General features: G+C 40.9%; 1 protein-coding gene across 2 annotated transcripts in view; it reads right to left on the minus strand.

Moving 5' to 3' along the window:
- Window positions 1-13,563, minus strand: part of b3glcta (beta 3-glucosyltransferase a) — a 67,732-nt gene that overhangs the window by 34,787 nt on the left and 19,382 nt on the right. For both annotated transcript variants that reach the window (XM_080772196.1, XM_080772195.1), the window contains exons 3-4: window positions 11,886-11,925; window positions 597-706 (exon numbers count right to left, since the gene is read on the minus strand). In XM_080772196.1, coding sequence (XP_080628322.1) covers window positions 597-706; window positions 11,886-11,925 — 150 coding nt within the window. The remainder of the gene's footprint in view (window positions 1-596; window positions 707-11,885; window positions 11,926-13,563) is intronic.

Raw genomic sequence — 13,563 nt, forward strand, 5'->3', positions numbered from 1 at the left:
TTCACAAATGACAAATGTGCAACTCTGTTGTCAAATTCACGCCACCCAAATGAGACAGCGGCCCCACTTCTGGTCCGCTAGATTAAAACGGTGTACTGCAGCTGTCATTGCAATCCCTATGAGAGTTATCATAAAATACTGTCATTTCACTGGTTTATTACTGAGGCTGTAGCAATTTTTTTGTGTTCTAATAAAGTGTCCCATATGTTTGATTTGTCCTTTTTAATGTCACATAGGCCTACCTGCCACCTCAATATATAACCCCTATACGTCACGGTCGCATCCCTTGAGGTTTTCAATACCCAGATACTTGTTTCGTTTCATAATATTTTGATATTATCTTGTACGGACGAGATCAAATATATTTTGAATGCATGGCCATTCAGGGGCTCCATACTATAAACTGTTACTGCACACACAGGTCAATTATCTATGCCTGATAAAGGGGTGTGTGTGTGTGTGTGTGTGTGTGTGTGTGTGTGTGTGTGTGTGTGTGTGTGTGTGCGTGCGTGTGTGCGTGCACGTGCACGTGCGTGTGTGTGTGTGTGTGTTTACCCGCATGCAGCCATGCACATGTGTGTGTATTAGCTACGTACCTTTGTAAGACTCTCTGCCTGCTTGAGTAGTTCTGCTCTGCGCCTTTCTGCCTGTGTCGTATGGAAGGAGTTGCTTTGGCTCTGGATGACAAACACTATCTCCCGCAGGTCTGACAGAACACAAAGGACAGAGATCAGAGGCCACACTCACACACACACAGTAGTGTGACAAAGGATCATGGCAATCGATGCCCTTCTCTGAACAAGACTAGATAAGAGGGACAGTCTGTATAAGAATGAAGTCACATCTGTACAGATTATTCTTCTGATCTCAGTCACTGGTTTGGTGATAATTGCTAGCACATAGAGAACTTAATTGGTATTGGGACAGGGTGTGTAAATGTCACATGCCAGACTGTGTTACTTAATTAAATGATTATAGTCGGGTATACAGTGGAAATCGAACACCATCGAAATGCTTACGTAGCAAATAGCCCAGCTGTCCACTTCTGGCTCAGCAACAGTATTGCGTTGTAAATATGACTGAGTACCCTTACTACATATGGAGACTAAGGTTAACAGGAAGCCAGTAAGCCACTTGCTCGTGTGGTGAAGTACATTAGCTCAACACTGTCAGTTTAAGTGTCCATTTCACCGTGAAGCTGCCAAAGTGTCACCAACATGTTTACATACAATTCTTAAATCATCTTTATAGACCATATTACAGGCTTCGATAATGCAGTTCTTGGGAAATACTGTACATAATAGCAATGTTGGCATACCTAAGGGTCAAATGAAGTTTGAGATATCACAACATCTTCAAAAGCTTTGAGTCCACACACTAAAATAAAGTCTACCGTAGCTAAGGTTACTGTAGCTGGGATGATTGTGACAGCAAATTAAGTTTTTAGGCAAGACTTTGAAGCAAGAAGGTGGTCATGTTTGAAGTAAGTTGAGGATTAAGTGGAGTGAAGCCAAATTAAAAGTTTCCCTGCTATGATAAGTGACTAAAACACTCCCTCTAATGAGTTGTGCAAGCCGTCTTCGTCTTGTATATACTCCCCCATTAATCTGGGCTCAAACAAACACAAGGGCATGGTGCCAAGCCATTCTCACATTCTCACAAGCTCCAGACATTTTAATTAGCCTGCTTAAGTATTTGCACAGAATGTAGTCATAAAGAATATAATGCTTGTCATAAATTATGATGACCATAATATAGACAGTGCTGTTTTTTGGGGTTTTTTATTTTTTTTGGGAGCTTTTAAAATTGTGCTGACTAAGATATTTTTTTCTCAGTATTTCAAAAAATATAAATATAAACCGGCCCCTGCTGACAGGTCTATAATGTTCCCTTTGGAATAGGTGTGCTAAACCAATACTGTACAAGGAGACGAAAGGGGAATGCTGACAATGGCACGAATCATGCATCGCCCGCTCTTCCATTACACTACTTGACCTCATCTCCCCCCCAGTTGAATTATTAGCACTGAGGTCAGGGGTAAACACTGCATCAGTGTCATATCATTTTTATGTAGTGTTGGTATATTTCTCTGCCTTGCTCCCCACATTATAAAGCTCCCCTGATCCTGATGCCTGGGATTTACTCACTAAACCCCAACATATATACGTCTCCCATCAGATTAACCTCAACTGAAAATAGAGCTTTGAGAAGAACCAGAAGGTATGTCTCTCACACCCCTATATCACCTCTAAATGTCCTGCTGCTGAATCTGCTGAATGTGCTTGGGAGTGAACGTATACGTGAGTGTGCATTTTGTCTGACATAAAGCAGTGTGTTTTCAAGTCCCAGGTGAGGTTCAAGCCTCCTGATCCTGCAAAGTGCAGCAATAATAATAACAAGCGCTTCGGACCAGCGGAAGAATCAGATAAGCGGTTTGCCAATCCCTCATTGTGTAGATAATGCATACCTCTGTCAAAGCAAACCAGAGCGAGTGGTAAAAAAAGAAACTAATTAAGACTGAATTCACTGGCCTCGGATCCCATTAATGGGTTTCGATTAATCATCAGACGATGGAAAGAGAGGAAACGGAGGAATCCTGTTACAGTCTGTGTTCTCTCATCTCCATCATTCCTGTGCCCTATCTCCTTCCCAGTCACAATCACTTTTGTACATTGCATCACCACTCAGTGCTGGCCCTCCCATCGAAAGAATGAAATCAATACATCTATTGAATTATAGAGCAAAGAATTGAAACAGCACCTCTGGTGCCAAAAATGCTGCAAAGCACCTTTCAATGACAAATGGAGATTAGCCCCATGACGTCTCTTGGCTGAGACGCCTATAAGCAGAGTGAAAGAAATGAAAGGTGGCTTTGGAGAGATAATCCCAGGGGCCTGGTTCTGGTCAACCCAGCAATACATGATTTATTTTGCTGGCCTGTTGTCTGATCATGGAGCTACAAAGCATGAGCCTAGTGGTCGTTTATCTCCTCTCACACATTCTGTATTCAACCGGAGCCACTCCATAGATAAAAAGGACTGCATCAGCCTTGAAATATATTGGATAAAATGAGACACTGGAGAATTTTTGTCTTTCTCTGATGTTTTCTCAGCGCATGAAGCCCTTTAGCTAAGCGGCAGATGTTTTGGCTCCCATGTAGAAATCATGGGTTTGAATCTATGTGGATACATGTCTCTGACTCTAGAGAGACGGGAAGGAACAATATGAAAGGTTAGAGGAACATGCTTGTGGCTGAAAGGTTCCCGGTTCGATTCCCCAGACCAGCAGAATAAATCTTGCTGAAGTGCCCTATTTCTGGCACTAAACCCCCAACTGCTCTAGTGAAGATGCTCAGAATCCAACTCAGTAGACTGTGGGGTAGTTCCCATATGATTGTGAAGCAGGGCGTTGCTGAAAAAAGAGCATTCGTGCTCAGCAAATCTACCCTTGATAAATACAATTTAAAAAGCAAGCAGTAATGCATGCTGTACAGTAATGCATGTGGAATAGATATTCCACATGGATGTGGTACCATTTTTGTGAGTGAATGAGTTGGCCTGACCCTGCAGTGCCGTCACCTAACTGACACAAATCAATGATGACAGTTCCTTAAAGGGTTGCAGACGGCAGAAAGGCCCACTGACCTATGGGCACACCTGCAGCTCCGTCATCTCCATTAGTGTCGCCAGAGCAGGTGTGTGGATTCGCTATTCGCTACGGTCACAGCATTTTTCATTTCAGCCTGGGGAATTTATATCCCACCACTATTTAGATAAACAGACATACTGTATATATAGTAACACAAGTGGGCTGAAAATAATTGAAATAAAAAAAGGTCACAGCTCCCTGGGTGAGAGGCAGGTTGAGTCTGGTGGAGAATTCTGAGGCACATTACAGGCAACATATTCAGATGTTCAAAAAATCTGCAGCTCTAAATTGAATAGTGGGTAACTAGATGATAGGCATTCATAATATTGTCATGTATTCATTTTCATTTGTACTTCTTATTTAACATTACTAACCTATATAGTAGCATGAGCATCACGTTCTTGCTTTGTTCAAAACATTTCTCCTCAATATGTACGTTTATATTTTTGTTGTGCCATTTACTTTTTTGTTTGACTTCATGGATTGGCAGACTGTCATGACACGTTTGTGCCACTAATGCTGCGTTCACATGGGCAGATGCAAAGCTACAGTCTACCATTCATTTTCAATAGAAGTCAGCGACATGAAGATACAAAGATACACCCAACGTTTGGAGCTGCTGCAAAAGCAAAACAAAAATAGAAGTGAGGGGCGCTAATATATTACAGTCTAACTCATGTTGATTAGGTGATGTAATGGTGATATAAAACAAACAAACACAACATTAAAAGCATCTTAGCATCTGCCAGTGTGAATGCAGCATATGCCAGTAAAAGCCCCTGATTGGCTAACCCCAAAGCTGAACTGATTGGACAAGTTTTGCATAACATATCCATTTCCAACTTGCATCGTTCCAAGTAGGCCAGTGCCCAACGGGCATCGCTGTAGAGGCTCCAACGCATAATATCTGGGTGGGGCATGCATTTCCAACTTGCATCGTTCCAAGTAGGCCAATGCCCAACAGGCACCGCTGTAGAGGCCCCCACGGGCACTGCTCTAGTTTGATAAAAAAATTATAATAATGTGCAACTCCACAAGAGGCACCCACAAATTGTTGGGGGGAACAAAGAAACTGTCATGACAGATCCGGAGCTTTTCATCAGGAAGAGACGGCAGCATTACAGTAAATGGCCCATTTCCATTGGCAACGGACCTGCATCCTTGTCTCGCAGCTGATTGCGTTGGTGTAAAACCTGTGACGCTTCGATGACTCAATTTCAACGGGCCCCTGCAGACAAGCTGGCCTACAATCATCCCTTTTCCATAAAAACCCACTCCATCTCTCCCATCCACGTCCAAAACATTGTATCTGAGAGGTGGAGAGAATTGGGATGCAGTGTCCTGAGAAAATAACCATGACCGTCACACCAGACAGCGGCAGAATTCAATAACAGAATGTGCAGAAATGAAGATGATATTCCATCTGAAAGCACAAGTTGAATGTAACCAACTTTTAGGGCTGTACAGATTTTTATATAGTGAAATGGAAATTAGGTATATTCTCTGTAGGCAATCTCCTGTGGTACAGCAAGTGGAAATATTTCCTATCAGCTTCCTTTTCATAAGAATACACTGTAAAATTTGTGTTCATTTAGCTCTGAGAGTAGGAATTGGACCTTTAAGGGTACACATAAGAGTTAAACTGACACTCAGGATTGTACAGTGTACAGCATTTTAATTACCCTCATGAGGATCAATAGAAAAGCATGGTGTGTTTAACTTGCAGGTCATTGATGGAAAGGTTCAGAATCATAAATTAATCTCAGTAACATGACAAAAGGAACTAGCAGAGGAACAGAACAGATATATGGGAGCGTAGCGAGGAGGTAAATTAAGAGGAGAGAGTCAGAGAGATGTACTCAGAATGGAGAATGTATAGAGAGACTCAGGGGCGAGGGCACAAGAGAGCCAAAGGAAGACAGAGAATGGGCGAGGTAGTGAAGGCCATCAGAGATGGTAAAAATTACCTCATCACAATTCTATTCCAAGTAAGCCCTCGATCCCCCCCACACACACACACAAACTGCGCGGACACACACACACACACACACACACACACACACACGCACGCACACGCACACGCACACGCACACGCACACGCACACGCACACGCACACGCACACGCACACACACACACACACACACACACACACACACACACACACACACACACACACACACTACCTGAAGTTCAGAAAGAATGTCTGCAATAGTTTAATGACACTCATTATAGAGGCTGGAGTTCATGACTCCGTGGACAACTCTGGTTAAGACTAATGAGAGTTGAAGGCAGCCTTAAACCCCGGCTTTGCATCAATAATTCAGGGCCCAGAGGTAATCAAGTTTTAACAGATTCCAAATGCTTACTCCCATTGCTTGACTACAAATGCATGCCCCTGCAAAGCATGTGGACTCATTGGCATGATCCTCAGCGCTCGCAGGACACCAGCACCAAAACAATGCTCTACTGTCTACTGCCTTCCAACTTGACACATCTGCAATGACCAATTCATTAATGGAACTATATAATAATATCCTGTCACTCTTTATTTCCAAAATGTGTTTTTGAAAGATGTCAGTGATTCCTTACTTTGATTAGCAAATATATTTATAAATTGTTTTTCAGCTTTTAAATCAAATTATGAAACTATGTTCATTGATCCGTTTTGACATTTGATTTTGGATCTAAATGGGATAGGCACAATTAGGCAAAAAAGCTTTTATTAGCTTCAGCCTACACCTTTTCAGACCATTTTTAAAGTGACTTATTGATGTAATGTTGTTTGTCTAAAAATGACCTTCAAACTAAATAGTTCCAAGTCAGCTTCAGGTGAGGAAAGATAGTGCCACAATATATGAGACTGAGAACATGCATTCTGTTGTGGACGGTTACATGCTTGTTGTGTTGTCACAAATGTGGCAGGGATGGCACTAAAGTGGTTCTCCTCCTACCGAACCTTTCTTGGAAAGGTTTGCCATCATCCTCCCACCAACCCTCCAACTGTCTGGGACTAAACTAAATCTCTTGGCACTGTCATCTCTACTCACAATCTATTTTATCATTGCCGATGCCACTCAACCGTTTCTATCCATCTCCCCTCTGCTACTCAGGTGGAAGAGCACATCACTGCATGCCTGGCTGACATCTCACAGTGGATGTCTTCTAACCACCTCAAGCTGAACCCAGACAAGACTGAGCTTCTCTTCTTCCCAGCTAAGTCCTGCCCCATGGGGGGGCTAATTATTTCCATAGACAACGCGTTGGTAACCTCTGTCCCAACAGCCAGGAACCTTGGTGTTGTCCTGGACAGTCACCTCTCGTTCAAAGCATGCATTACAGCCGTCACTCGATCCTGTAGTTTTAGACTATAATATATATACATCTATAACATCCGACAAATTAGACTCCTCACCCAGGAGTCAGCCCAGCTCCTTATCCAGACATCAGTCATGTTAAAACTTGACTATTGTAACTCCCTCCTTACTGGGCTACCGGCATGCGCACATTAACTCTCCAATTAATCCAAAATGCCACAGCTCACTTGGTCGCTTGGTCATGCAACTTCCGCTTTCATCATGACCAGATTTGTTTTTCTTCGCTCTGGCCTGTCAACTGACTCAAAGACACAGAATTTTCTCTTTTTCCTCCTATGGTGTACGGATTCCTACCTTAATGCACACAAGGGATTACATCGAGTTGAAATTGAGAGAAATGAACTGGTAAAAAAGGAATTACAACAGGATTCGCATAGTGATTTCTACCTCAGTGGCGGCAACAACAAAAACTTCACCAACAGAAAGCATCCTGGGCATGGCATTGGAGCATTTGACTCATTGCTAGCCCGAAGAAACAGACTCCAGCTTAGAAAAAACGTGAGATCTTTCTGTCTTATAATATTACAACTGGCTGGCGATATCCAGCTTAACCCTGGCCCCGTGATGACACGACTTCAGGCAAGGAAGGCTACTCCTGTGTGGACAGGTAACGGAGAACAATGGAGTCGACACAACAACAACAATGGCAACAGTCAACAACACCACCGCTGGCATCCTTCCTTCCCAGCCAACCTGTACATCCACGCCGCAGATACACGGACCACTCGAGACCACTGTGTCCTGGTCAATGGCACCCCTATATCTTGTAAGTCTGATCGAACCCTACAAACCCTCCCGCTCGCTCAGATCAGCCAAAGCAGGGAAGCCGGTAGTACTGTACCTTCACTAAAAACACCGGGACATGGCTCCACACGTCCCAAACTCTTCTCCCTTCTGGCTCCAAAACTATGGAATGCACTTCCCACTGCAATCAGAACTGCAGACTCACTCCCAATCTTCCGCCGTAGCCTGAAAACCCACCTGTTCAGACTCCATCTTAGCCCATAGCACTTGCCCTAGCCCCGACGACCTTACAGGCGTATGCAAATGCTCAACTTACCTAACTTACATAGCATTTTATGTATAGACATATATAGCACTATATAATATATATGCATAGTTCCATTATATAGATATTCCACTGTTAGGTAAGGTTCTTAGCTTATGTATGATTCATGATGACATGATGTATGTATTACCATGTTTTTGTTCTTAATGTAAATCTGCTAAATGCCTGAATTGTAAATTATAATGTCCTTGTTAGCTGACCCCGACAAGATTTCCTCACTGCCTGAGCTTGAGATATATATATATATATATATATATATATATATATATATATTATATGAGACAATAAAGGGACTCCTGCACATCCAAAAAGACCCATAGGAGGTGCAAGTCTAGTTAGCAGGCATAGACAAGTTTGATGCAGTAAGTTGTCCGTCTCTGTTCCCTGGAGTGTGCAGTCCCTTCCTTGGAAGGTTTTTCTCTCTTTTTTGATATATATATATATCCTAGGCCTTTAAAGCAATAAGACACTTTAGTAGAGGTTTGGGTTGTGTAGTAGTTACCTTGTAGTAGTCAAATTGATGCAGTTGATTAGAAATTAATAATACAAAATAGCATATCATTGACTTCCATTGTACGATGAAACTACTCTCAAACTCAAAGTCACTCTTTTAGCACATAAAAGAACGCAAACAAAGCTGATTCTTAAAAACAATACATTTTCTAATCTATTGTACAACAAAGTCTCGCCAATTGGACTAATTCATGTCATCATGTCAAGGTAACTACACAAGTGTTCTTGTTGACGATAAAAACTGCACTTTAAGACAATAGGACAATATTGTCACACTAGTCAGCGTCATCACTACCTGTGCTAATTAGGCAGGTTTGTTTGAACATAACTTGATGCAAACCTATTGTTCCACCTCCCTTTCCCCTATTTTTAGTATTGTTAAACATAATAGGAAATAAAAAAGATTTTAAGTGCAAAGCAAGAACTTGTCCGAGTCTGATGACATTCGCACCGTGACAGTTCTATTGATTTTGCCAGTAATAAAGTCAGTGTAATGTAATGCCTTTCATTTTGTTAGAGAAGGTGACGATATCTCATTTTACAATCATGCTCTTCAGTGGCAATTACATTACATTACAGATTTTGTCGCCTGGGTGAATAGCCAGCTTGATCCTAATTAAGGCGGCCTCATCTAAATGCTTATCTTTGAAAAGCAGGGATTGGCAAGGAGCCCAGCTTCCAGGATTTGGGGGTTTTCCTATATATTTTACAGTATGTAAAGAAGAAGACTATCTAACCTAACTACAGTAGTGTTCTTTTTATATTCCAAGGTTTTAGTATTAATCTCATTTCCATAAACAATTATGAATAACCTCTGATTTACATTTAATGCCATCATTATCTATTGGTTTTATTTTTCAGTTGTGTTCATATCAAGAGTGTTTCAAATATAATTAGATCTCAGTACAGATAAAGTCTATGGGGATAATTCTATATCCACAAACCTAAGTGTATTTCCTGATCAGAGAATTGGACGTGATAAGCCCTGATGCGTCTGCTCTGCTCCTACACAGTGTGTAGCTCCAACGAAGGCAATTATCTTAAAAAAACACTAATTAATTTCCTGGGAAACTATCTAACTATAAATGCACCATGTCTCTCTCTCTTTCTCTCTCTCTCTCTCTCTCTCTCTGTCTGTCAGTGCGGTTGTAATGCAGGTAACTTGAGAACCGTTTGCTCCACCGACTTCAAATTTGACATACGCATTATGTGTTAAATATATAGCACAATATATTTAACACATATTGAGCAATATGACCCCTTATCCCTAAACTAATTTTTTACTATTTTGAAAAATATTTTTAAATAGTTCAAATGTCGTTCAAGTGTCGATGTAGATCGGCTAGTTTTACATCGAATTAACTATTTTTTAAAGGTTTTTGAAAATAGTAAAAAATGGTAAATAAGTTTAGGGATAAGGGGCTGGCGAAAGATGGAGCCCATTGTGTGAAATGCTTTGCAGAGTCCTTGGGAGAGGTTTATACCAATTATTGGAGAAAGGGCCCTGGGGATTTTTTCAAAGCACATTTCATTGTTTTGTATCTGATTTAAAAAATGTCCGATAAACACAAAATAGTGGGTGTTTAGCTTTATATTCATTCAAAAGAACTGCTGCTGAAGGGTGACATCTGTACAATATACCAAGAAACTGTCCTATCTAAAGCCCTTTCTCTCCTCTGTGGGTCAGCAATTGATCTGAAGTTGTACATTTACAACTTACTTTACACTTTTCCCAAATTCAAGCAGTACAGTACAGTACAGTACAGTACAGTACAGTACAGTACTACGAAGTACAGTACAGCACAGTACTATGAAGTACAGTACAGTACTACGAAGTACAGTACTATGAAGAACAGTACAGTACAGCACAACAAAGTACAGTACAGTACAGTACAGTACAGTACAGTACAGTACAGTACAGTACAGTACAGTACAGTACAGTACAGTACAGTACAGTACAGTACAGTACAGCTCTAATACCCTCGCCACATGGACAGACTGAAACAATGGTGTTTGAGACCCGTGAAAATGGCATTTTGGCAAAATGCCACAATACATTCAAAATGGCTGACTTCCTTTTTGGTTTAGGACTTTAGGTCATGGCGCCAAGAGACCTTTTTGTAAGTCGGGAAAATTATACAGGTGTCTACCAATTTTGGAGTACATTTAGCGCCTCAAATAAACGTTTAATTTGTCCAAAGAACAATCTTTGCCTTTTCAATAGGGCTTCGCACAACTGTGCACAGTGCTCGGGCCCTAATAATAATAATTATCATAATTTAGGATAGCTCTGGTCCATAGCCATTGCTTCTATGATTCTGCCCTGCATTGGCTATGCTACTTGGCTACGCTTTTAAATCACATGGAACTCAGACCTGCTAGCCTCTCCTCTTTAGCGTATTTAAAAATAACTACTTTCCTTAGTGGACACACTCTGAGCCCTCCACCACACGTATAAACTGAACTTTTTGGCCAGAAAGGGATTTTTTTTCACTGGAGGAAAAATATTCTCTATGAGGCAGTTCTCTGGGTAATATCGGTAGAGGGCGCATTGGAGTAACTAAAAGTATTTTTTTCCGGTGGAAAACTAAATCCCTTTTTGGCCAAAAAGTACCGTTTATACGTGTGGTGGGGGACTCAGAGTGCGTCCACTAAGGAAAGTCGGCTTTCTAATGACACAACCCGCCTTTGTTTTGGTTAGTAGCAAAACGCTAAAGAGGAGAGGCTGGTCTGAGTTCTATGCGAGAGTTAAAAGCGAAAGTAACATAGCCAATGCAGGGCAGAATTGGCTATGGATTGGCATTGGCTAGAGCTAAATTTAGGATAACACTACTTTTACAATGCTAAAGGCTCTTCTCAGTAAGCTTAATGTATGACGATCATCATAATCATATATGTATGTATTGGGCTTAACAGAATTGAAATTCTGCAACAATTGTTTGAGCCATATAGTTGTCTAAATATATACCATAATGATGCTTGATGAATGAACATGCTGGTAGGCATGTTTGATGTTTACAAACTTGTTCATAACAAGTCATGCCATGATGTAGAGCTTTTATTTCTATCCACAAGCAGACTCATTGCTCTCGTGCATGTGAATGAATATTAAACATAGTACTGTAATAGATAACAAAAATGACACCCACATAATTTAATGTTTTCATTAAAATAAATTATATCTAAGGGCTGAGCTTAATGTCAATCAATCATAAGCAATGTGTTTATGTCAAACCTTACTCTAGTCTACATTAACAAATTAACACAAAAATAGACTTACCCAGTTGACTGTCATAGATGGCATGCATATCGTCTTGATTCTGAAAAGCCAGACAGAATAATTCTGTATCAGTTAAAGTAACAAAATAAGTATCAGACATGTTCACACTCACAGAATGGCCTACATCAGGGGTGACCAAAAGGTAGATGACATAAAAAAGTGCCTGTCAGCTCAAACCCATAATGCAATACTTTGTTTTCAAGAGTGTTGCTGCGCACAAATGTCGGTATATTACAAATGAAATGCAAAAAAACTCTACCTATTCCATTTCTCCCCTTTCCCATTCCAAGTGCATTTGTCTTAAATGTAATGCCAGTGCCGCGCTATTCCAAAGCCATTTTCAGCAATGGGTATTATAATGTTTTCAGTGAGTAGATCTTGTTGAGCTGGTCATTTTGAAAGTAGCTCTCATGTCAAAAAAGAGTGGACACCCCTGGCCTTCATAGTCGCTACATCCACCTCTTGGTATTAAAAGCTGGCGTGCAAATGGTTTGAAATGGATTTGGATGAGACATCATAAAATAGAAAATCTAGGCCCATTTTGTCACTCATTTAGTCTTTTGTGGGACTAAACCCCACTGGTTTATTTGGAAAAAGAACAATTAATACTCCATTTCATTAGCCGGTCCTAATTGTGTGGGTTTTGGTTTTGTGCCTGCAGCATTTAAGCTCTGAGGCAGCACTCGGCTCAATTAAAGCATTGAGCACAGTTCCACCTCCACAGCTGTCACCGTCAGTGCAGGCAGCAGACCATAGAGGGATGAGTAAATCAATCACAACCCAAGCAACTTTGAAGCATTGTCTTTTCACCTCAATCTTACAGAGGAAGTCTCTCAGTCTTTGCAAAGAGGGAAAGCATGCCAGTTCCTACAGTTTCCAGAACTCCACAACTGCAGAGTATTAATAGATAATGACAAACTGAAACATGTTTTGATTTATGACTTTCTCTAGACTAACAACCATTCCACACCAAAGCTTCAGAGAGCTTTAGAGAGAAGTTAACTAAGCCATAAATTCAAACTGAGTCAGGTTTGGGACACGAGTATTTGCAACAGCATCACAGGACATTGGTGGTGGACGGTGGTCATCAAATTGATCAATCTACAGTACACTAGTAACACTACAGTATCTAACTAAGGTCAGCCAATATGAAAAAAAAAGCCACATCAATTCTGCCAATTTCTATTAGGAGAAAGGGAGGCACTGGAGCAACTCAGACAGTTTAAGCCCTTATTTTAAAGGATCACTTTTCAACGTATCTTCATATAATTGGTCTTCACTAATGTTAAAATAATAAAATACAAAAGAAAATCTACTCAGTCTGTGTCTCATAGGAGGGCTGTGGGCAGTTCAGAAACCTGTCCACCAGTGACATCATCGTTAGGAAGATTATTATAATTTTATAATTTTTTTAGATTTGTATTATCGGGAGAAACACAGCTTCCATTATCGCATTTCAACCTTTCAGGAATAGAAAGCCTGCAGTTTCTATTAGCTTGGATTCCCCATCGATGATGTTACTGGTGAGGACCAATTATATGAAGGTAGGTTGAAAAGTGGTGAAGTAGTCTTTTAAAAGGTTGTAGCAGATATAAAGCTGCCTTTGTCAGGGTCAACATGGTCACTGAGTAGTATTACAAGTAAGACGCGCAAACGCGGGAAGCGAACGCAGCTCGTA

The sequence above is a fragment of the Protomyctophum bolini genome (genome assembly GCF_963924005.1).
Source record: "Protomyctophum bolini genome assembly, chromosome: 9".
Lineage (NCBI taxonomy): Eukaryota > Metazoa > Chordata > Actinopteri > Myctophiformes > Myctophidae > Protomyctophum > Protomyctophum bolini.